The sequence below is a fragment of the Solanum stenotomum genome, chromosome 3, assembly GCF_019186545.1.
Source record: "Solanum stenotomum isolate F172 chromosome 3, ASM1918654v1, whole genome shotgun sequence".
In the NCBI taxonomy this organism is placed as follows: Eukaryota; Viridiplantae; Streptophyta; class Magnoliopsida; order Solanales; family Solanaceae; genus Solanum; species Solanum stenotomum.
In genome coordinates, this window is record NC_064284.1 from 15747941 (window position 1) to 15772807 (window position 24867).

Sequence of the window (24867 nt, forward strand, 5' to 3'; positions counted from 1 at the left end):
AAACTAAACCTCTTAATTGATCTATAGCGACATCAATATGCATAATCTTTTGATTAAACCTCTTAATTGATCTATAGCGACATCAATATGCATAATCTTTTGATTGTAAACTTTTGTTAATTGAATTTACAGCAAATAATACATCATACCAAATAGTCATTACCCAATAAAAATTCAAAATTTTCAAGCTCAAAAATTGCTAAACAATTAGCTTCACTTTTAATTTTTGGATCATCACTGACTTCTTCTAATTTAAATAAAGCATCTCTTATTTGTGGAGTTTGAAACCTTATTGCTTTAACACTTTCAATACGACTTTTTCACTGTGTTTGTGACAATGATTTAAGATGTTAAACTAGGTACACTATCTTTTAAAATTTTCCACTGCTTAGTAGACGAAGAAAATAGTGAATATATACGTTGTACCACTCCAAAGAATGATATAGCTTTCGTACAAGAATTAACCATATCACAAAGTACCAAATTTAGATTATGACAACCACATGGTGTATAAAATGATCTAGGATTTATATCAAGAAGTCTTTTTTGCACTCCTTGGTGTTTTCCCTTCATATTAGACCCATTATCATATCCTTGTCCTCTTAAATTATCAATATCAAGTCCAATACATTTTATTTCATCTAAAATAACTTCAAAAAGACCTTTTCCACTTGTATCATCCACTTTTAAGAATTCTAAGAAATATTCGGTTACATTTATTGGAGTTGCCGAAATATCTACNATTATGAGATTTTATATTTCATTTAATTTGTCAAGTTAAATACTAAAATATATTTTTAAAATTATTATTAATTTTGAGGTGTGATATGCCATCATAGAGATCCTTGATAGCACGGATATTTCTAATATTTTTGTTGGTCAAATATACCTTGAACTTAACATAGATTTAAGGCTACTTAAATTGTTAAATACACAAAGCTTATTTTTTTTAAAAAATAGTTCAAGTGGTCAATCGACGAACTACATTTAAAAAAAAAATGAAAAAACAACCCAATATAACAAATCAAACATGGAGAAAAAAATATTAATTTGTGAAATCATCAAATCACATGGAACGAATTTGGAGAATTTAAAAGAATATTTATAAATATTCTCATATAAATTAAAAAAAAGAGCATTAAATTACAAAAAATAAAATAGGAAAAAAGAGTTGAAGATAGTTTAGTCATTTACGGGTCTTATCCAATGATTGCTAAACCTTGAATTTAGTTATTCCTCCCTTTTCTAGGGATTAGATAAGACCTTGTATGAGGTATAACTAATCCATAGATTATGTTAAATAAAGTAACCAAACAATGTTTTTGTTGGATTAAATTTTAATCTATGGACTGTTTTGATTAATACCTTCTACCAAACGGGTCCAAAGAGTATATTCTATTGTTAGTACTTTAAATATGAAAAAGGTTTAAAATCTCTCTAATGAATTAAAAATTCTTTAGATTTGGCATTTTCCCACTTATTGAACTACAATTGTCTTTTAACATAAATTAGTGGGTTAAAAATTAAATCCCCCTCATTGATCTACTGGCAAACCATTTAGCATCAAAGGAGTTGGGTACAAATAAATAGTTTTAAATTATTTAATAATTCTATTGTAAGTTTATTCTCAAAATTATTGATGTGTGAAATTATGTAAGATAAAAAATAATACAGTTTATTAAATATTATATTTATCAAGAAAAAAATACAATATGCTATATGTAATAACCAACTGACAAGTTGTAAAGCAAATATCAAACAATTGGGTGTGAAATCGGAAAAAAAAATTAATTACGAGTCAAAAAGGAAGAGAATTGTGATTTTGATTAACGAAGGCACGAAAAAATATAGATAAACTATGTGAAAATGAGTTTTGTGAAATTATTCTTTGTTTGAATTGGGTGTTATGGCCAGGGGTGGCTCAAATCCGTTGGTGGCCTAAGGCCAAAATCAAACTAGAGGCCTTAAAAAAATATATATAAATGTTTTTATTTTAAATCTATTGTTCTAGCTTTTTGAGATGCAAAGTTGTTAATAATTTTTTTGTAGTCAATCTCTTCTAATAATTCTTTTTCAATTGATAATATAGCCAAACCACTTAATCTTTCTTGAGACATTGTCGATCTTAAATAATATTTTATTATTTTTAATTTTGAAAAACTTCTTTCAGCTAAGGCGACTATTACGAGAATTGTTGACATTATTCTATAAGCAATGTAAGCATTTGGAAAGGAATCAAGTCTTTTTATTTGATTGCGTATCTCAATTAGAGTATTGTCTTCTACTTTTATGATTTTCCTTAACACTTTTAATTCAGAAAATATGTCTAAACCGTCAATATCAGAGTGAGTATTATATTTTAAGGAACATTCAAGATTAAGACAATATTTTTTAAAATTCTCATCATCTAATGATCTCAATTTTTTCACACTAGATAGAAAATCAAAAATATTTTCATATACTTCAAATTGTTCAAATCTATTTTGAAGTGAAAAGATGGCTTGTCTACTATGTATAAGAAGTAATCAACTCTAAATGATTCTTCAAGAGATCTTGTGATTTCATTATCAACATTCTCATCAAATTATTTTTTTCTATAAATTACACGTTTCTTACGAAATACAGGTTCTATATTCATCTCTAATGCAATTTCCTTAGTCGAAATCATAGCACTTGTAAATCTTTCTTCTCTATATGTTTTAAAAAAAGAAACTAAACCTCTTAATTGATCTATAGCGACATCAATATGCATAATCTTTTGATTAAACCTCTTAATTGATCTATAGCGACATCAATATGCATAATCTTTTGATTGTAAACTTTTGTTAATTGAATTTACAGCAAATAATACATCATACCAAATAGTCATTACCCAATAAAAATTCAAAATTTTCAAGCTCAAAAATTGCTAAACAATTAGCTTCACTTTTAATTTTTGGATCATCACTGACTTCTTCTAATTTAAATAAAGCATCTCTTATTTGTGGAGTTTGAAACCTTATTGCTTTAACACTTTCAATACGACTTTTTCACTGTGTTTGTGACAATGATTTAAGATGTTAAACTAGGTACACTATCTTTTAAAATTTTCCACTGCTTAGTAGACGAAGAAAATAGTGAATATATACGTTGTACCACTCCAAAGAATGATATAGCTTTCGTACAAGAATTAACCATATCACAAAGTACCAAATTTAGATTATGACAACCACATGGTGTATAAAATGATCTAGGATTTATATCAAGAAGTCTTTTTTGCACTCCTTGGTGTTTTCCCTTCATATTAGACCCAGTATCATATCCTTGTCCTCTTAAATTATCAATATCAAGTCCAATACCTTTTATTTCATCTAAAATAACTTCAAAAAGACCTTTTCCACTTGTATCATCCACTTTTAAGAATTCTAAGAAATATTCGGTTACATTTATTGGAGTTGTCGAAATATCTACACTCCGTATTATAAAAGACATTTGGTCTTGATGACTTGTATCTGGCGTGCAATCAAGTATGATAGAGAAATACTTTGTTTTTTTATAACTTTTTCAATAATCTTGTTCTTAATTTCACTTGCCAATAAATTTATTAATTCATTTTGTATATTATGTCCAAGATAATGATTATGAATTTCATCATGTTTGATTCGTCGAATATGTTCTTGCATAATTGGATCAAATTCTGCAATCATTTCAATAAGACTCAAGAAGTTTCCATTATTTTCTTGATAGATTTTTTCATTTTCCCCCCTAAACGCCAAATTATTTCTTCCAAGAGTTTTTATGACGGAAATAATTCTTGACAATACATTTTTCCAATGTTCTCTATCTCTATTAATTTGGTCTTGAATGTTTTTATCGATTGTTTTATTATTACGCAATCTAAATTCTAAATCAATCCATGAACTCATATTAATAATATGTTGGTTAGTTGTTTCATGAGTTCTAAGCTTAGTAGTAAGATTTTTCCAATTTCTACTACCTTCATTAGCTAACTTATTATTCTTTGCATTAAAGGTCATATTAAATAACTTACAACAAAAGCAAAATACCTTATTCAAATCTTTGGAATAAACTAGCCATCTTCTTTCATGTCTTTCTCCATTTGCCAACTTTTGAAAATAATATGTAGTAGAAAAGTGCCTTAAAAATTTATCCTTTGAAAAACATGTGTCGGTAATTTTAATTGGTCCATTTTCTACTAATAAGTCTCTTAACTTTGTATCAACAATATTCCATTGACTAGGATCATAGATATTTCAAGGAGTATGATTATTTAATTCATTTATAAGTTCTTGATTTTCTTGGGAATCTACATTCGACTTTTCACTAATTTTCTCTCCTTCTTCTTTTTGGTTTATATCATTATCTAACTCAACTTCAACTAAGTTAGTAACTTGTTCTTCTAAAGAGCATTTTCCTACCTTTTTTTATTTAATTTTAACATTGTTTTTCAAAAATTTATCAAGAGCACCTTTTTGAGATTTTATCAAGTTATCGACTTTTCTTTTTCTTTTAAGTTTTGAATGACCGGATTCATATTTTCTAGTTGACATATTAAAATCGGGAAAAGGGTTAAAATTACCCCTCAACTTTGTTTTATTGGTTGACTGTATCCTTACCGTTAAAAGCAAGTTATTTTTACCCCTGTCATCAATAAACTTAACAAATATATCCCTCCTTGGACGAAAACCCCCAAATCAATTGAAATTATCCGATTTTAATTGAAATTATCCAATTTCTTTTTTAACCAGAACCCAACCTACTAAACTAAACAAAACCCATTTCCAATCTTCTTCATCTCAGTGTTCTTGGCTAAGTACCCTAAAAACACTCGCAATCTTTATCATAGCTAACACATAAATCCTACATTGTCTAACAAAATCAATCGAAAAGACCTGATATTTATCATTCAACCAACGAACAATTCGGAGATAATGTACGCAAATCGGCTATTTGTGCACTTACCGCGCGTGGACCCCTCCTCCCCCACCCCGCCACAAAGAGCATTCGTCATCCAACCCAACAAGACGCATCGTCTTTTGTTCTTTTCTTTTTTCTCTTTTGGTATTGGTGTACAGAAGAGCGTAGAAAGTTCTCAAGAGGATTTTCTAACTGAGAAAAAATAATTTGACTCCATAGAGATCGACGTTTTACGTGAGTTCTTGGAAAGAACTGAAATAGTTTTTATTTTTAAAAAGCCACTCTGTTTTGGGAAGAATTGGAATACATGTATTATCAAATGACTAACAACTCTTGGATGTTGGACATTACATCTTACAACTGCTAATGAGCTGTTGTCTCAGGCTTTGTGTGCACATAAAATGTCTGAGTTATGGATTTATGTTTCTTTTGTTTTGGCAGATTTATTTCTTTATATTAGGACTTGAAATTCCCACATATATTTGACACAAAAGAATCAATCTTAGAAAATAAAAAAACGCATTGCTATTAATGTAACAATCATGAACAACTTCTACAATATATATATATATATATATATAAAAGTTGTCATCCAGGTGTACATTGAGAAGAAGGGGAAAGAACACTGAGATGAAGAAGATTGGAAATAGGTTAATTTGTTATGGGTTTTGTTTAGTTTAGTGGGTGGGGTTATGGTTCGAGTTAAAAAAGAAATTGGATAATTTCAATTAAAATCGGGTAATTTCAATTGATTTGGGGGTTTCCGTCCAAGAAGGGGTATATTTCTTAAGTTTATTGACGGCAGGGATAAAAATAACTTGCTTTTAACGGTAAGGATGAAATCAACCAATAAAACAAAGTTAAGGGGTAATTTTGATCCTTTTCCCATTAAAATCTAACAAATATTTTAAACACTATTTACAATATCAAATAAAAAATATAATAAACATAAGACACAAAACAAAAATAATATTAGAAATTCGAATGATATTACCGAATTCAAAAGCTATGAAGACTTGATTTCCGAAAATGAATCGAGCTACTACAATATAGTTTTCTCCAAATTTAAAATATAAACTATCAATAGAACAAGTAAATTTTTAAGCTTTGAATAAGTGAGAGATGTAAGATTAGAAAAGAGAAAGTGAGAAGAAATAGAAGGGAGGAGAATATATAAAAATAAAATTAGAAAAAAAAAAGATAACTTGTACATTAAAAAAAAAGTACACAACTTTTTATAAAAAATCATAGTCATATCTATCAGACTATCACTTCATTAAGCCGTTTGCATTTATTGTCTTAGTTCTAACAATTTTTTTAGAAATTTAATCCTTCCTAATTAACTAAAAAATGAGCTTTTGCATTTATTGTCTTAGTTCTAATATTTTTTTAAAATTTAATTCTACCTAATTAACTAAAAAATGGAGCCCCCTAAAATTGGGGGCCTAAGGCTAAGGACTTTTTTTAAGCCTAACCAGCCGCCCCTCGTTATGGCAATCAATCGAAAATATCATTTGAAATTTTTATCTCAATTTAAATAGTTTGATGAAAATTAGAGTTGATTTTCATTAAAATTTCAAATTAAAACTCAAAGAGAAAACATAAATTAATTGTAAACTCACACACTTTTATAAAAACTCATAAATCTAGTTTAAAAATGGATAAACATTATTCTATTTTTTATACCTATTAAAGAAAATATATAAAGATCCTTATTAACAAATGGATTCCAACTTAATAGTAGTAATGGAGCCACGTCTAATTCTCAAATTAATTTTTCTTTCCACGATTTGACTAAAAGATTTGACAAACATATATATAATATGCTTAAGTTTCAACAGAATTTAATTATGAAGTAGATTATGACGTGTCTTCTAATGTTTTAAGTCTTAAACCAACATTATGGACTCATTAATTTTCCTAAGTGCTAGCAAAAATTAGCTATCTCACCATAGGTAATGCTAAATGGCGTGAAAATTTGGCCAGAAATTTAAAAAATTTATAATATCTTTTTTATTTTAAAATAAACTGATCTTTTTTTTATTTTTTAATTAAAAGATATTAAAGTTAAAAAGATAAAAATATTTTTAAAAAGTAAAAAATAACACAGGAAAAATATCCTTCTGGCCAAAAGGATTTTTCCCTCACCATTTATGTCAGGTAATATTTTAATATCTAGAAGGTTTTATTTTTATTTTGTTAAGATTATGTATATGGATAATCTTCTTTTAAGTAGGCGTGACTCCATATCTAATCAGCAATATTCTGTTCGCACCATTTAAGGAAGCAAATAAAATTAATATAAAAGAAGAAATAAATAAAAAATTATTAGAAAAAGACTAATGTGTCCCTATATAATTGTAATAGGTTCAAAATGAACGGTTCTAAATAAATTTTATTCTTTTAAATTTTCTAAAAGAGAGCATTATTGTTTCATACAAATATTTTAGCAAACTTTATCGGTTGGATTTGAGATGAAATGCAAATAAATAAATAAAATGAAAAAAATGAAAATATCAAATGTCCGTGGGACCATCACGATTCCTCTCTTCTCAAGAATTCAAATATTTCTTATCAATGTATAGATATCTATCTTATCTATTGAGAGCATATTTAAGTTAAGTTTGACCTTTACTGACAATAAAATGAAGCACCTATAATTCAAAAAATCGCAACACGATATATTGAACATTAAAAAAAATAGAGGGAGTAAAAGTTGCATAGTATGCAATTTCAAATGTGCAAATGTGAGTTTTTGCAATTTTTCTGGAGAAAGGGTTAAAAATTATCCCTCATTTTTCATTTCTTAGCGAATTTTGCCCTTCGTCATATTGTCTGCCTGTTTATAGCACTATCGTTACAAACTTATTATTCATACCTCTTGTTAGATGGAAAACCCCGAATCAGATTTTTATGCCTGAAAATAAAAAAAATTCAGCACCCTAATCTAATCTGCATCTATCTAAATTTACCTGCACTTGATCTTATTAGAATTTTTTATAAGGAATATGAATGATACATTTTATGATGGTAAAACTATAAATAGTCAAATAGTATGACAAATGGCGAAGCTAATTAATAAATGAAAGTTAAGGGGTATTTTTTATTCTTTTCCTCCCTTTTTTTTTTATGGTTTTCATCAAATATAATAGAAATAGTTTGTATTACGTAAAGTATCTGTAGAGACTAAAAGTGTTCATTTTGACAAATTTAAAAGATTAAACTATTCAATAACATACTTAAACGACTAATTTGAACTAACCATAAACATAAGGGACTATTTTGATATTTTCTGTAAAACTTGTTTGATAATTTTATCTTCTCCCCACACTAAAAAACCGCGTGTTAATTCTAGATAATGTTAACACTTGGCAACAAGAGTACTGGGACCATTCAAGGGTAAGATAGTCAACAAAATACCGACTCCTTTATGCGACAATGATAACTTAACGTCGAAACGGAGGTAACGGTGTCCTTGTCGTACATCAAGATTACGAAACCACTTTTCCCTTAATTAATCAAATTATTTAATCCCTCAGTTAATTTTTATTTGTCCAGATTTTACATTCACCTTCAGAAATAATGTGTCCAAATTCATCAATGTTAAATATTAGGTCTTAAAAAAGAATTTGAAGAGTAAATAATTAAATACTTATTAAAAAAGAATTTGAAGAGTAAATAATTAAATACTTATTAACCTTGATATGTTAAATGTAAAAAATTACTTAGAATAGTGAACATTGAAAGTCAGTATAATCAAAGATACCCAGAATCGTTTTTAAGATCCATAATTCCATTAAGCGACAGAATTAAAAAGGAATTAAGAATTGGATATTCTGTTAACGTACCGATTGCCGTTAAATGAAACGGAAGTTGTACGCCGTTGTACTGGGGTAGGTGCGAAAGAGAAATGCAGCTCATTTTTTTCACTATAAAAAAAGGGGGAGACAGGCAAAGAGTGTGATCATCATCACATAGGGGCTTTGCTCTTTATCTCTGTGAATTTTCAGATTCTCTTCAGAAACTCCATTTTTTTCTTCTTCTTCTTCCTTAGTGTGTATTGTATGGCCGCCAATTTGCAGGGCCGTGGACTCGTGAGCTTGGGGAAGCGTGTTGTTAACCAGATCAACTACGCAAGTGCTCGAACTACTGCTAATTCACCTTCCCTCTCTGGAAGGTATGGTTCTAAATTTGATCTCTGTGAATGTTGTTTTGTCCTTTTACCGTTTTGCGTTAGCAGTTTTGGTGTACCTATTCCGTGTACAGTGTTTGCTTTCTACTGCATTTATTCATATAGATGAGCTTAATGTTCGATATTTGTTTACTACAAGTAGTATTTTGTGATTTTTGCTTAATTTCTGAGAAAATTATGCGATCCTTTTGTACTCTGCTAAGTTCTGTGATGGATGAATTTGTTGGTCAAACAATGCTCGGAGTTTACGATGCTCCTTTCTCTCTCTGATCTTGATCCTCAAATTTAGTGATTCCATTGAGCAAGAGTAAGCATGAAGGATCTTAGGTTTATGATTTCCAGTATTTGGTATTACCGATCAAATACGAGATCATTTCAATTAGATTTACAACTTGTAGAAGCTAAACGTTGCATTTTACCAGTTTTAGTTTGTTTTTTCCAGATCTAGCAACTGTACACGTCTTCTAGCTAGCTAGCTGAGATTTTTTGGTCCGATTTGTCATGGCATATGCTTTTTTTCCCGGAAAGTTAGAAGTGTATTCGTCTCTCTGATCTGGCGATTTTCTGTTCTGATTTCTTTCCTGTTTAATGTATTTCCAGAAACACTGATGCTGAATCATGTTATTTTCACCAAAGCATTATTTTAGGCATACTTCTGTCAGTCACGTTTTTTTCTTCCTTGTTTATCAAAGCAATATAATGCGTGCTGAAGTGGAGTGCGTATCGGATAAGGACGTCTCACCCACTAATAAAAATTTCTGGCACAGATAATGTTCCCTGAGCCTAACACACACATGTTACAATTGATCTGAACCGTTAATCTTTTCCAAAATTACGAAATTTATTACTCCATTTGCATGTATTTCACGGTTAGATGACGATTAGCATTTATTAGAAAAAGAAAAAAGTTAGATGTAAAGATGTAACCGTCTAACCTGATCTCATAGAAGCTTGGGAAGTTAAGAAAAGAATAGGTGAGTAGGTGTAGGTCTGTAGGTGAAACTTTAGGGACCCATATAAAACCAAAGATGAAAGATAAAAATATTACTCCATCCGTTTAAAAAAAAATGACTCATTTCCTTTTTAGTCTGTTAAAAAAGAATGATCTCTTTTCTTTTTTTGGCAACACTTTAACTTTAATTTTTCACATGGCATGTTTAAGACCACAAGATTAAAGGGCATTTTGATACATTTGACATTACTTTAATTTTAAATCACAAGATTTAAAAATCTTCTTTCTTTTCTTAAATTTCATTCCAAGTCAAACTAAGACATTCTTTTTTAAACGGAGGGAGTAGATAGAAGCTCTTGATTAGACATGTAGGGCTGGAGTTATTTTGCCTTTTTTGAAGCAACAATATTGCTGATGATTGATGGTTGACACTGTTCCTTCTTGGTGGGGGTTGGGGAATGGGACCTGTATCCACCACCATGATCAATAATTATGCTATGCCCCACGTACAGTAGTTGAGCTATTGTTTGCGCATAAATTTCAAAATCTATAATCAAACAGGAGCTAGAAATACAATGAAACTAGTCATGACTAGTTATAGATACCAATATCAGATTTCCAACTTTGCCGTACGTATAATTAAAGTTAATTGGTTGGTTTGAGGTTCTTTATTAGGAGGAAACCGACATAATCACGTGAGTAGACCCGACATTTGGGCACTAAATCAATTAAATTTTGGACTGAGATATATAATTCCAAGGCCTAATATATATCTTGTACCTATACATTGTTGATTGAATTAATAAGTAATTGGTTGATTGTTGTATACAGGAGGGGAGTGCAGACATCAGTGTACGACAAGAACCCGGAGGATCATGTGCGCGATTCGGTTGTGCCTGATGAAGTGATAGAGCCACAATCAGAAAAATACTGGGGTCCTCACCCACAAACTGGGGTGTTCGGGCCAGCGGCAACTGATTCTGCTGGCGCGGAACGTGGCTTTCACTCCCCACCCGCCACTGGTGCTACTGCTGAATCTATTTTGGAGCAGAAGACATTCTTCCGCCCTCTCGAGGACTTGGAGAAGCCCATGCTTAATTAATTTCACATACTTGAGTAAACTTGCTTTATAACTATATATATTGGGTACTAGTAAAGCTGTTTGTTTGTGTTTATGCGAGTCTCTAGTTTAGTTTTAAGGTGCAGTATAGACTAATAAGGTATTAAAAGCTGCACTGCTTTTGAAGGTCGTTCATATGGTAATGTAATATGGGTGTCTTTTACCACTGCTACGTAACTGCTGATGATGAACTTTTTGCTTTCAGAATATTACGTTACTTTCAAAGTCTTTATCATTTGGAATTGGGAAAGTGATTAGTTACGTATGTAGCTGTGCCAATGGCATCAACTTAAGAAAAAGATAAGATTAATCCAAAATTGAAGCTAACCAAGATAGGGAAATGCACTTTAGCAATTGGGCCTCCAAAATATCCAACTTTATCGGTTCATAACTATTTTCCCTATAATAAATGATAGTCATATCCACCTCACTCATCTATCCTATAGAGTCCCGTACCACTACGGCAAGCCCATTATCTGTTAATCCACCTGTCCCTACTCTCCAATACTTTGTCCCTATTCTGCTTTTTCATGTAACTTCCTATCTTATTGCACTCTTGTTCCCTCTGGGACCAAAGATAATGAATTATAGGATGGGAAAGATTGAATCACGATTTTAAGCTAGCGTTTGGTCATAGATTTCCAAATACTATTTGGGTGAAATTTCACAATGTGTTTGGTCATAGTATTTGAAAAACATATTTCATTTTTTTAGAAAAATATGATTTATACCTATAACTTTTAAAAACTATCAAAACTAACCATAAGTTTGTATTACAAGTCAATTGAATCTTCGTTGCAACAAATAATAAGTAGTGTCCATGACACTGGAGCAATGTGGTAGTTTGGAGTGAGTGCAACAAGCATCATTCCATACATCGTGAAATAGACAAAGCACATGACTTTGTTACCTGAGCCGATTGTTCATCATTTTCATCAACAATCATATTAGTACTTTCATATTCACTGAATATTTCATCACTATTATGGTGTTCACGTACAAAATTATGTAATACAATGCAAACAACTACTAAAGAGGGTGTTTTTGTAAAAGATAAAAGTTTGGTGTAAAATTTCAATTTTTAAAAGATCCCAAATAATGAGACCTGACCCAAATACTAGAAAAAACTAGTATTTGGGAATTTGGGATATATATTTGCCAAGAATATTTCTCAAATAATGACAAATTGTATGAACAAACACTATTTGCCAAATTTTCCCCCAAATATTACTTGGAAAATCTATGGTCAAACGGATCCTAAATTTATATATATATATATAACCCTAGACATAAACTAATTAAATATGTCATATGGGCGCAGGAAGTATTATTTGTCTATCTTACACGTTCCTCGTACGAAATTCACTTAATTATTCTACAACAGGGACGTGAGAATTGATAACAATCAAATGGCATCTAATAACTGTTAAATACATAACTATTATTTACTTAGCTTTATAATCTTCAAAGAATAGAAAAGTACCTATACTAGAAGATTGTACTTGTCAAATACTCCTAATATAACATAAGTTGCATACAAAATAAAGCAAGATGTTACACTGGTCTAGTTATAATTACGTAATTAAATGGCCCTTCTGGCCGATTCCAGTTAACATGGTTATATATTTATAAGTTATAACAAAACAAATCACTTTATATTTTGAATTTTTAAATTTTTAATCAATCATCTTTTAATATTGGACTCAAACAAAATATATAATTTTAAATTTTAGTTAATAAAATTTCAATTTTTCGGTGCACTGAAAAAACGTAACCCTTAGACGGAACTAAAAAAATCGAAGTTCCAAAAAGGGAACACTGAAGTTGAATCGAAACATTCAAAAATTAAAAAAATTGAAAAATTAAATTAATTCGATTTCAATTTTCCAGTGTTTATGCTCACCCCAAGTAGGGTGAGCTATGTGATACTTTGACTGCACTCACAATTGCAGAACAGGAGTTGGTCAAGTGTAAAATCAACTTGGTAAAATTTATAGACTGTTATGTCATAGTCAAACTCTTTTTTTTTTTTCGGTTTTCCACCCGGTGTCCGAATACCCATATTAGAGCCTGACTAAATTTGGATTCGCTCTGGGAAGTCCCACATTGGGGGTAAAGTGCTCCCTAACAAAGGCGACTCCGTACCCAAGGGGGCTCGAACTCGAGACTTCTTGATTAAGGATGAAGGAATACTTACCACTCCACCACAACCCTTGTTGGTCATTGTCAAACTGATTTGTTCTTGCTTGTCAAAGAATTGAGGGTTCAAATGGAACATGTACAATGTTGCAAACACATTCAAGAACTTNAATTGAACACAATAATATTTTTTATTAAAAAAAAAAATTAACAAAAAGCAACATTAAACAAAAGTTAAAAACTAAATAAAAAAGTGAATGAAGAAAGTAAAAGACTAAGGAAAGAAGCAGAATAAAGAAAAGAAAACATAAGCTCATAAAAATGTTGTAGTTGGGAATCGAACTGTGAACGTAAAAGCAAACGTAGCCACTTTTTTCTGAATTTCAACCAAAGCACCCACACAGACTTATAGCTTATGGGGGCTCTTGAGTTTTTATATAACAATATTAAGAAATTTCTATATAACAATATATAATTTACGTTGGGGTCAATGGGTGCTCGAACACCTGAAACGTGACATGTGGGTCCGCCCCTGCCGGATATCCACATTGGAGCCCGACTAAATTTGGATTCGCGCCGAAAAGTCTCACATTGGGGGTAAAGCGCTCCCTAACAAAGGCGACTTCGTATCCAAGGGGCTCGAATGCGAGACTTCTTGGTTAAGAATGAAAGAGTACTTACCACTCCATCACAACCCTTGTTGGTCATTGTCAAACTGATTTGTTCTTGCTTGTCAAAGAATTGAGGGTTCAAATGGAACATGTACAATGTTGCAAATACATTCAAGAACTTAATGAAGTTAGTAATCTGATAAAGAAGCTTTTTTATGATAGACTCAAGAACTGAAGTTAAGTTCGTAATTAGTAGTCTGATAAAAAAAAGAAAAAAGCAACATTGTTATAACAAGGAGTATGAACATTTTCCCGGTAATCGAAGACCCTTATAACCATTCTTTTTTGTTTTTATGAGGATATATTAACAAGGAGTATACTTAAGTGAAACTGGAAATTTTGGGGTTAAATTTGGATAAAAAAATGGAACGAGAAATGCGAAAAATTATTTTCATAGAGTTTTTAGTTCTAGAGTTAATTTTTATATGATTACTTAAATAATAGTATTATTATATTGAAAAGACATTTTTTTGTTGAAGAAAATTATGCCAAATATATTCAATATAATTTCACAAAATAGAGTACGAAGAGATTAAGGTGTACGCATACTTTTCCTACCTCAACGATAAAGAAGTTGTATCCAAAAGACCCCCAATTAAAAAAAAATATAATCCAAAATAGTTTAATTAGAAAAAGGAAAAGAAAAAGTAATAAAAATACAAAAAATCAGTAACTACAATATAATATAACATAATAGTCAAACTATAAGACAACAAATAATATTAACAGAAATTATAAAAAGGACCAAAACATATGAGAGCAATACTACCCGTATGAATGGATAACAAAGACAATATATTGCTATCTACTAACCTCTATCTTAATGCTTTGTCCATTTTTTAAAAATCTAAAGTCATGTTCTTAGTAAGTTGGAGCTGTTTCATGTCATGTCTAATCACTTCTTCTTTATATTTTTTTCGATCTATTCCTACCTCACATAAAATCATCCATAATCAATCTCTCACACCTCCACACTGAGATCCTCTTCACACGTATGAACCATCTCATTTCACTTTTCGTATCTTGTCCTCCACCCAAGGCTCTCCCAAATTGTTTTGATATCTTCATATCTAATTCTATCTCTCCTAATATGCCCTTACACTTATTAGAACATGCTCATTTTCGTAACTTTCAACTTTTAAAAATAAGAATTTTTGACTAGTTAATACTTTGCCCTATACAACTTAGTCAGTCTAACTATCACTCTATAAAACTTGTGTTTTAAATTTTGACTTCACCTTCTTATCACATAAGACCTCAAAAACAACACGTTCACCCTACACCATTGTCGTTAGTGACTTTCTAGTCTATTTCTCTTCTTCTTTTTTTTAAATAACAAATTCAAGATACTTGAAACTTTCTGAATAGCTTTCCAATCAAGCTTAGCTAAATTTAAAAAGATTAGATAAATAATTTCTTTTTTCCTGAAGATAATAACTATTAACCGAGTAACCGAATTCCAACTTTCCCTCTCTTTGCCTAATGAGCAAATCCGTATATAAGTGTGAGATATATGATAAACAACCCGCCAAAAAACAACAACAAATATCTTTGTCAATTTCTATAACAGCAAATACAAACAAGAGAGCTCTCTACTAGCTTCAATTCTTCCCCAAGGCAATTTCTTAGGGGCATGGCGGCATCTACGGCGCTGCTAAGTATTGCTCCGCCGCAGTTCAACTCAACAGCAAAATCAAAGGTAACCCGAAAACCCCCTTTTTGTTCTTGCTCTCTAGATTCCTCAAATTCTGCTACTGCTAGTTCTACTGTTAGTGAAGAACGAGATAATGCTCCCAAGAAATTTACATATACCAGAGCTTCTCCATCTTCTAGATGGCCCCACTTGAAATTCACTGACACCCATCAAAGTTCACAGCCCTCCCCGTTATCTGTTGCCGTCCCGTCTGTAAAAGATGTTGAATTTGATTCGGGAAGTGATGGGAATGTGGGTTGTTGTGAGGGAATAGGAATGGAGAAGGGAGAGGAGTCGTTGAACTCAAATGGGTTTCAACTGAATGATGAAACCCAAGAGGTTTTGGGTAGACCCAGCAGGACTAGGGCGAAGAAAATGACGAAACTTGCGCTCAAGAGGGCGAAAGATTGGCGTCAGAGGGTACAATTTTTAACTGATAAGATTTTGGGGCTGAAATCTGAGGAGTTTGTAGCTGATGTGTTGGATGAAAAGATGGTGCAAATGACCCCTACTGATTTTTGCTTTGTGGTGAAATGGGTTGGTCAATCTAGTTGGCAAAGGGCATTGGAGGTTTATGAATGGTTGAATCTTCGAAATTGGTATTCTCCGAATGCCCGGATGCTTGCAACAATACTTGCTGTGCTGGGCAAGGCCAACCAGGAAGCATTGGCTGTGGAGATCTTTATGCGGGCAGAGCAAAGTATTGGAAACACAGTTCAAGTATATAATTCAATGATGGGTGTTTACGCTAGAAATGGGAGGTTTTCCCGGGTTCAACAGTTACTTGAATTAATGCATGAGCGCGGGCTTGAGCCAGATCTTGTGAGTTTTAATACTTTGATTAATGCGCGTCTCAAATCAGGCCCTATGACACCAAACCTGGCAATTGAACTTCTGGATGAAGTAAGGAGTTCGGGCACTCAACCTGACATAATAACTTATAACACTCTGATTAGTGCTTGTTCACGCGAATCAAATGTTGAGGAAGCTGTAAAAGTTTTTAATGATATGGAAAGTCATAGATGCCAACCTGATTTGTGGACGTATAATGCTATGATTTCAGTTTTTGGGAGATGTGGAATGGACGGTGAGGCTGCAAGGCTGTTCAATGAACTGGAGGCAAATGGCTTTTATCCAGATGCAGTGACATATAATTCACTGCTCCATGCATTTGCTAGGCAGGGGAATATTGAGAAGGTTAAAGAAATCTGCGAAGAGATGGTGAACATGGGTTTTGGGAAGGACGAAATGACTTATAATACCATCATTGACATGTATGGGAAACAGGGTCGGCATGACCTTGCATTGCAAGTCTACAATGACATGACATCTTCTGGTCGAAGCCCTGATGTAATTACATATACAATTCTTATTGACTCACTAGGGAAAGACAATAAAATGGCAGAGGCTTCAAAAGTGATGTCTGAGATGCTGAATGCAGGGATAAAGCCAACAGTGAGAACTTACAGTGCCTTGATTTGTGGTTATGCAAAGGCAGGGAAGAGGGTTGATGCAGAAGATATGTTCGACTGCATGGTACGTTCTGGAATTCATCCGGATCACCTGGCTTACACAGTGATGCTAGACATGAATCTGAGGTTTGGTGAGACCAAGAAAGCAATGTTGTTGTATCATGACATGGTGCGCAATGGATTCACGCCTGATTTTGCTCTATATGAATTTATGCTCCGATCTCTTGGAAGAGCAAATGAAGAAGAAAATATCCAGATTGTGATTAAGGACTTGAAAGAATTGGGTAATTTGGGTCCGCAATCCATTTCATCTCTACTTATTAAGGGTGAATGCTATGACTTTGCAGCCAAAATGTTGAGATTAGTCATTGAGGAGGGTTCTGAATTTAATCATGATGACCTGTTATCTATTTTGGGTTCATACAGTTCATCTGGGAAGATCTCAGAAGCTATAGAATTGCTAAATTTTGTGAAAGAGCATGATTCCAGGTCCATGTCCAAGAAACTTATAACTGATGCCTCAATAATTATTAACTGCAAAGCTCAAAATTTGAATGCTGCATTGGATGAATACCGCGAGACAGGTGATTCATATACATTAAGTATTTCTGTGTATGAGTCCCTCATCAAGTGTTGCGAGGAGGCTGAACTGTTTGCTGAAGCTTCTCAGATATTTTCTGATATGAGGGCCAAGGGTGTAAAACCTTCTCAGGATATTTGCGGGATAATCACTGTCATTTACTGCAAGATGGGTTTTCCAGAAACAGCACATTATTTGATTGACCAGGTGGAAGCAAATGGTATGCTCCTTGGGGACATCTCATTTCATGTAAGTCTTATTGAAGCATATGGTAAGCTCAAAATAGTTGAAAAGGCAGAGAGTATTGTGGCAACTATAGAACATCGGTATGGTGTTGTGGGAAGGACGGCTTATAATGCATTAATACAAGCTTATTCTTTAAGTGGTTTCTATGAGAAAGCTAGAGCTGTTTTCAATACCATGATGAGAAATGGTCCATCCCCAACAGTGGATACCATAAACAATCTCATGCAAGCATTAGTTGTTGATGGCAGATTAAACGAGCTGTATGTTCTGATCCAGGAACTGCAAGATATGGGTTTTAAGATTAGTAAGAGTTCCATTCTTTTGATGCTTGAGGCATTTGCTCAAACTGGTAACGTATTTGAAGTGAAGAAAATTTACCATGGAATGAGAGCTGCTGGATATTTACCTACCATGCATCTTTATAGAGTTATAATTGGGTTACTGTGCAGAACTAAACAAGTGAGGGATGCTGAAGCCATGCTTTCTGAAATGGAGGAAGCTGGATTCAAGCCAGATCTTTCAATATGGAATTCAATGCTCAAGTTATATACTAGAATTGAAGATTTCAAGAAGACAGTGCACATATACCAGAGAATTCAAGAAGCTGGACTCAAACCAGATTTGGATACTTACAATACTTTGATAATAATGTACTGTAGAGATCGTAGACCTCATGAATCTCTTTTGTTAGTGAATGAGATGAAAAGGCTGGGTCTATTCCCTGAGAGAGACACTTATAAAAGCCTGATTGCTGCATTTTGTAAGGAGCTGATGCTGGAACAAGCTGAAGAACTCTTCGAAAGCCTGAGGTCAGAAGGACATAACCTCGATCGTTCTTTTTATCACTTAATGATGAAAATGTATAGAAGCTCTGGAAATCATTCCAAGGCTGAAAAGCTAATAGAGAAGATGAAGGAATCAGGGATTGAACCATCTGATGCTACGATGCATTTGCTGATGACTTCATATGGTACTTCAGGCCATCCAATGGAAGCTGAGAAAGTGCTGAATAGTCTAAAGTCAAATGGTGTAAATCTCAGTACTCTACAGTATGGCTCTGTTATTGATGCGTATCTCAAGAGCAGAGATTATGATACTGGCCTTTTGAAGCTCAAGGAGATGATTGGGGAAGGTCTAGAACCAGATCACAGGATATGGACTTGCTTTATCCGGGCCGCTAGTTTATGCGAATACATTACTGAAGCCAAAACTCTTTTAAATGCTGTCGCTGATGCTGGCTTTAATCTTCCTATCAGGCACAATTTGAATTTAATTTTCTTTTCTCTCTTCAAAAACTTCTATTTTGTGGGTGTGTGGGTGTCTTTTGAGGGATGGGTTTGCTATATTCTTCCATTTTCTCACTTCAATTAACTGTTTGTCTCATAATTGCAGGTTTCTAACAGAGAATTCAGAGTCTCTGGTGTTGGACTTAGACCTGTACCTGGAGCAAATTGAAACCGCAGAGGATAAAGCAGCATTGAATTTTGTAAATGCTTTGGAAGATCTGTTATGGGCTTTTGAACTCCGAGCCACAGCCTCATGGGTTTTTCAGCTGGCCATTAAAAGGAGCATTTACCATAATGATATTTTCAGGTACATTGACTTGGCTTGCAACATAATAGGGAGATCTATACTTGTAATCGTGGTGTATTTGATGTATAGTTTAGATATCCCACTTTTAAAATCTACATGGCATCTGGAAACCTCTTGATTTAATCTTTTTGTCATTTCTTTTGTATTTTTTTTAATGGAATGCACAGGGATCTTCCAGATGAAATTTGGTTTGATTTGCACCTCTTACTCGAAGAATCTGATATCATTTGTTGAATATGTTGTTCATAATTGTCTCTTTGAAAGATTAAAATGCCAGTTTTTGCATCTTCCTTTCTCCAGTTCTCCTCAAATCCTTTAGGAGTTCTCTTGAAATCAGACTCAAATTCCTGCTGGAATTGCGGCTGTAGACTTACTATTGGATAAGGGTTTCTTAGGTAACCATTACACTACCAAATGGTGCATTATACACTGCTGGAACTCGATTCCCCCCCTCCCTCTGTGTGGGGGTCAAGAAACTTGGGTTCTAAGTGATTAACCCCCAGGAATCACACACTGAGGTAGGATAGTTAAGGTTTCACTAGCCTATGATTGCAGCTTTTCTTTCGGGTTATTGCATACTTCTGAATGCTGCATCAAAACTAAGTTTCAATTTAAAGATTGTCATGAAATGCATGTCACAATCTTGATGTCCATGTAACGAATTAAGCAGACCCTCCTTGATCTTATTTTTTGTCTCTCAGTTGAAGACCCTGTTTAAAGTTGCTACTTGTGAATGTTGCATCAAAACTAAGATCAAGGAGGGTCTGCTTAAATCTTTACATGGACGTCAAGATTGTGACATGCATTTCATGACAATCTTATTTGTGAAGCTTTACTATTTTTGCATTTTTATCTAATTGATGTTCACCTTATTCTGCAGAGTGGCTGACAAGGATTGGGGGGCTGACTTCAGGAAGCTGTCTGCGGGTGCTGCTCTTGTTGGTCTCACATTATGGCTTGACCATATGCAGGCAATGTTTTCCTTTAGAAGCTTATATTCCATGACCGTATCCCAAAGGAAGAATACATGTTCAAGCTCTTTAAAGCTCCATATTTTCTATATAAAGATTTCTTTTTCAATTAGGGGATTTGTAAACTAGCTCCTCTCTGCTGATTCGTATTGATGAGTTCAAAACAAAATTGCTTAATTGCATCATAAACTTGAGTTGTGATTAAATGCACTGATCTTATTAGCCGATTCCTACAGCTATATCTAACAAACTTAACATTGACAAAATTCCGTTTTTGTTCTTTGAGGGGATAAATTGAAGTCTTGTTGCATTATAGTTGTAGCATAGCTTAATGAACTAACAAATATTTATTTATTTATGTCCATGCTTAATATATATTTGTTGTACTTTGTTTTTGTTGTGTTGCTTTATAAGATCCTTTTGATGACTTTACCGTTGTTGTCAAAGTTTCCTGAAGGTAGCCCAAAGTGAACAGAGCTTGACATAATCTTACTGTTTCTGCAGGATGCATCCTTGGAGGGCTTTCCTGAATCTCCCAAATCCGTTGTACTGATTACTGGTAAATCTGACTACAACAGAGTTTCTTTAAATAGTACAGTGAAGGCATACCTTTGGGAGATGGGTTCTCCATTTCTACCTTGTAAAACTCGGACTGGAATACTTGTTGCAAAAGCTCATTCCTTAAGAATGTGGTTGAAAGATTCCCCATTTTGCTTAGATCTTGAGTTGAAAAATAGGCCTAGCCTTCCGGAGATGAACTCAATGCAGCTTATTGAAGGATGTTTTATTAGGCGTGGCCTTGTTCCTGCTTTCAAGGAAATTAATGAAAGGCTTGGGCCAGTAAACCCGAGGAAGTTTGCAAGGCTTGCTTTGCTGTCAAATGAGAAGAGGGAAAAAGTTATTCAAGCTGACATTGAGGGGAGAAGGGAAAAGTTAGCCAAGTTGAAGAGTACTGCTGTCACAAAGAGGAGGAATGCCAAAAGCTTCAGGATGAACAAATTTGTCAGGGTGTCTGGTCCTGCAAAATGATGGCGTTACCTGAGAAATTGATGCTCTTGTCCTCTGTGGGATCAAAAGTTCCATAAATCCCGAGTGCTGTTGCATGTCAAGTTCCAGAATATAGTCTGAAAGACATTCTTTTCTTAGGATGAACGGCGTAAATAGCTGACTGAGGAAGGAGCATGTGGAGGTGTCAATGTCACGGCGAATGCAAGTTTAATCAAGAGGAGATCACAAAACTTCAAACAATTCCAGAGTTGCAAGGGAAGTTCAATCAGCTAACCTAACAAAATCATATAACAGTTTTCCCTTCAGACGTTCTCTATTGCTGTCTGATTAATTAAACAATATCTGGAACTCCTCTCAGTAAGTTTCCCCACTGGTTCAGCACCCTCCCCCACTCTGACCCTACAAATATACCCAAATCTTCTTCACCAAAGACTCACATTTCATCATTGTTATATATTACATGCATTCCAACTTTGCTTCCAAGTCTTCTGCAAAAAATTTGATCCACTCAACAACTATTCTTGTACATTAAGGAATTGATTGATTTGCTTTTTCTCGCAGAGTCACTCTTATCTAAGTTATCTGTGTAGTTCTCATTAACGAGGCTCAAGACACACATGTGGCCCCTAACTAGAGGTTGTCAACCTGATATATTGATCCCATGAGAGTCTTGCCCGTGTTTAAGGTTGAATTAGAGGAGCTTTAGAAAGCCTCAAGGGCATGAGCTCAAGGAATTTCTGCTTGCTTGTAAGTTATTACCTCTCTACAGCACTTGTGTTGCCGTGCAGAAACCTGATCATGCTCTACATGCAACGGTTGGAATGTGAAGTCGCCGTGTTATCTATGTAGGCATGTAGCTGCAGCCTGCAGGTTATTCTTGGAGATAGAGAGTAGAATTAAATGTTAGGCAGGGAGAAAACGCGCTAAATGTGCCGTTATACCTAGTTTTGGGCCATGTTTTGTGTATTGCTCGTATGAAAACCAGTCCCCTTTTGTGTGGTCAAAGAGAAGCAAACTTTGACAGGACATGCCCATTGATCTTTCTCAGGTCTTTTTTCATATTCTTCTTTGTTTGCTGTTTTGCTCTATTTTGTTTAGTTTCAGTTTGACTTTTATTTTTCAAGTTAAAACCAAACCAAACCAAATCATTAGTCAATTATTTTTTTCCGATTTGACTTGGTTTGTCGGTTTTTTTGGTTAGTTATATCTATTGCAATTTGAAAGGACACTGAAGATGTAAGTGCCAGGGAGATGCCCATGACCATGATTTTCTCTTCCTTCCAGTGCTTTGTTGGGTGTGGGTGTGCAATACAAAATCAACTAACAAAAAAGTATTTCTTTTAAAACAACAAACTAATTACTATATTATAGTTTGATGTTTTTCAAATCAATAATAAATATGATAAAACGAAATTGATATAAGCGTAATATTATCAATAACAGTAGAAGTTAGTCTTATGAAGCTAAATTGAGAGAAAACTATGATATTATTGCACTTTTCGATTCTCAATAAAATTTCAATTTTATCCCTAAATGAATATGTCAAATAATGTGAACCTCTTTTTGTGGTCAATTCCGATGGCCAGAAGGCACATAATTGAAATAAATCACGAAGATTCAATTATGAGATACACAAACATTTATGAAGTTAGCTCTATCAACTTATTAGTCGCTATCTCATATCACCAATAAAGGGGAAATATGGGCCTTTAGACAACGATGAAGGTAGGATTTTTGTTAAACAAATTCAAAATATAAAATAAGCACGAAAAGATTGTAGGATGATAAATTGGGTAAGGCAGCGAAGGGAAAAGACTAATTTTATTTCTCCTTATCATGTTATTTTTCACATTATTTTCTACTTTTATCTTGCTCCATCATCCTTTGAAATAAGAGTAATTTAGAAAATGGAAAATGTTCAAAAAAATTGTCCTCCTCAGTCATCTCCAGGGGCGGAGCCACCCTTGTCCTCTTCGCCGGAAAATTACACGGTATATAGAGCTAAAATTTTGGTTTAATAAATATATATATATACAAGTAATGACATCTCTTAAAACAAGTTGAAGGTTTAGTCTAGTTAAAATGTTGTGAAAGTTCCTTGAGGTCGCGAGTTCTAGCCTTCCGCCACTGGTCATCTCACCTATTGGATCAAATTTGGGTTTGCTTCCATCTAATGAATCAAAAATGCTCTTAACTTATTAAAAATAATTCAAATTTACACCTCCTTTTACCTATTAGATCAAAAATTCCCTTAATATATTATAAATGACTCGAAAATATTTTCTAGTACTTAATTTTTTATGTCAATAACTTTTTTTAATGTACTTTGGCAATTGATTTAGTTTTGTTTTGATTCGTAACTTTTTTTTGGAAAGTTTCGATTATTTGTTTCAGAATTTATTTGGTACTAANTTCTTTCAATTTCCTAAAATCTCTCCCCAAATAAGTTTTATTTTAATCAATTGGGACCCACACATTTCAAAAAAACGAAAGATTTATTTTTATACTAATCCCTTCGCTATCTTTTCTCTCCAGTTTGTTTCAATTTCTCCTAAAATCTCTCCCCAACTTTGTTTTTTTAAAATACATATATTTTCGTCATATACAATTATAATTATACAGATCTTCCCCTACCAATTCTCTTTTACATTTTCTCTCTTTCTCGCTTTATACAAACACAAATTATACAAATTACAATGTATAATTTGTGTTGTATAAAGTGCGCGCGAGAGAGAGATTTAATAGACAAATGTTTTATTTCGATTCAATTGTATACAAATTCAAATTTTATGCAGATATACAAACACAATCATTGGTACATATACATAGTAATTACATATATACAATTGAATTGAGAGGCTGCCAGCGATTTATACAAACGAGAGGCTGCCAGCAATTTATACAAATAAGAGGTTGTCAATGATTTATACAAATCTGATGCTCCATAGCAAACATAAAGTTTGCTATGAAGCGCAATTATACAAACTATAACTAAAGCATATAAATATGATTTTTATGTTTGCTAAACCTAAAATTTACTCTTTTTATTAAACAAAATCAAAATATAAAATAAGCACGAAAAGATTGTAGTATGATAAATTGGGTAAGGCAGCGAAGGGAAAAGACTAATTTTATTTCGCCTTATCATGTTATTTTTCACATTATTTCCTACTTTTATCTTGCTCCATCATCCTTTGAAATAAAGAGTAATTTAGAAAATGGAAAATTACATTGTATATAGAGCTAAAATTTTGATTTAATAAATATATATACAAGTATTGACATCTCTTAAAACAAGTTGAAGGTTTAGTCT

At 33.0% G+C, this 24867-nt stretch overlaps 3 protein-coding genes across 4 annotated transcripts; 2 read left to right on the plus strand and 1 right to left on the minus strand.

The window, feature by feature from the left end:
- Nucleotides 1–342: 342 nt before the first annotated feature.
- LOC125858731 (uncharacterized) lies at nt 343–3908 on the minus strand. The gene is made up of 2 exons (XM_049538546.1): nt 3524–3908; nt 343–683 (listed from the first exon to the last, which is right to left on the minus strand). Exons 1-2 carry the CDS (start codon nt 3903–3905, stop codon nt 343–345), a joined length of 723 nt encoding a protein of 240 aa, XP_049394503.1. The 5' UTR covers nt 3906–3908.
- A 4952-nt stretch (nt 3909–8860) lies between these two features.
- LOC125858372 (late embryogenesis abundant protein At5g17165) lies at nt 8861–11346 on the plus strand. The gene is made up of 2 exons (XM_049538131.1): nt 8861–9094; nt 10893–11346. The coding sequence occupies exons 1-2, from the start codon at nt 8982–8984 to the stop codon at nt 11161–11163; spliced, it is 384 nt and encodes a 127-aa protein (XP_049394088.1). The 5' UTR covers nt 8861–8981; the 3' UTR covers nt 11164–11346.
- A 4179-nt stretch (nt 11347–15525) lies between these two features.
- On the plus strand, nt 15526–22679 carry LOC125858083 (pentatricopeptide repeat-containing protein At3g18110, chloroplastic). 2 transcript variants are annotated; one of them, XR_007445714.1, is made up of 5 exons: nt 15526–19238; nt 19375–19575; nt 20456–20546; nt 21051–21911; nt 22116–22679. XR_007445714.1 is itself a non-coding variant. In XM_049537763.1 (4 exons), exons 1-4 carry the CDS (start codon nt 15625–15627, stop codon nt 21573–21575), a joined length of 4431 nt encoding a protein of 1476 aa, XP_049393720.1. In that variant the 5' UTR covers nt 15526–15624; the 3' UTR covers nt 21576–22105. The 2 variants fall into 2 exon arrangements, 1 of the variants encoding a protein (XP_049393720.1); XM_049537763.1 differs by lacking the exon at nt 22116–22679 and having other exon boundaries at nt 21051–22105.
- Nucleotides 22680–24867: the final 2188 nt, after the last annotated feature.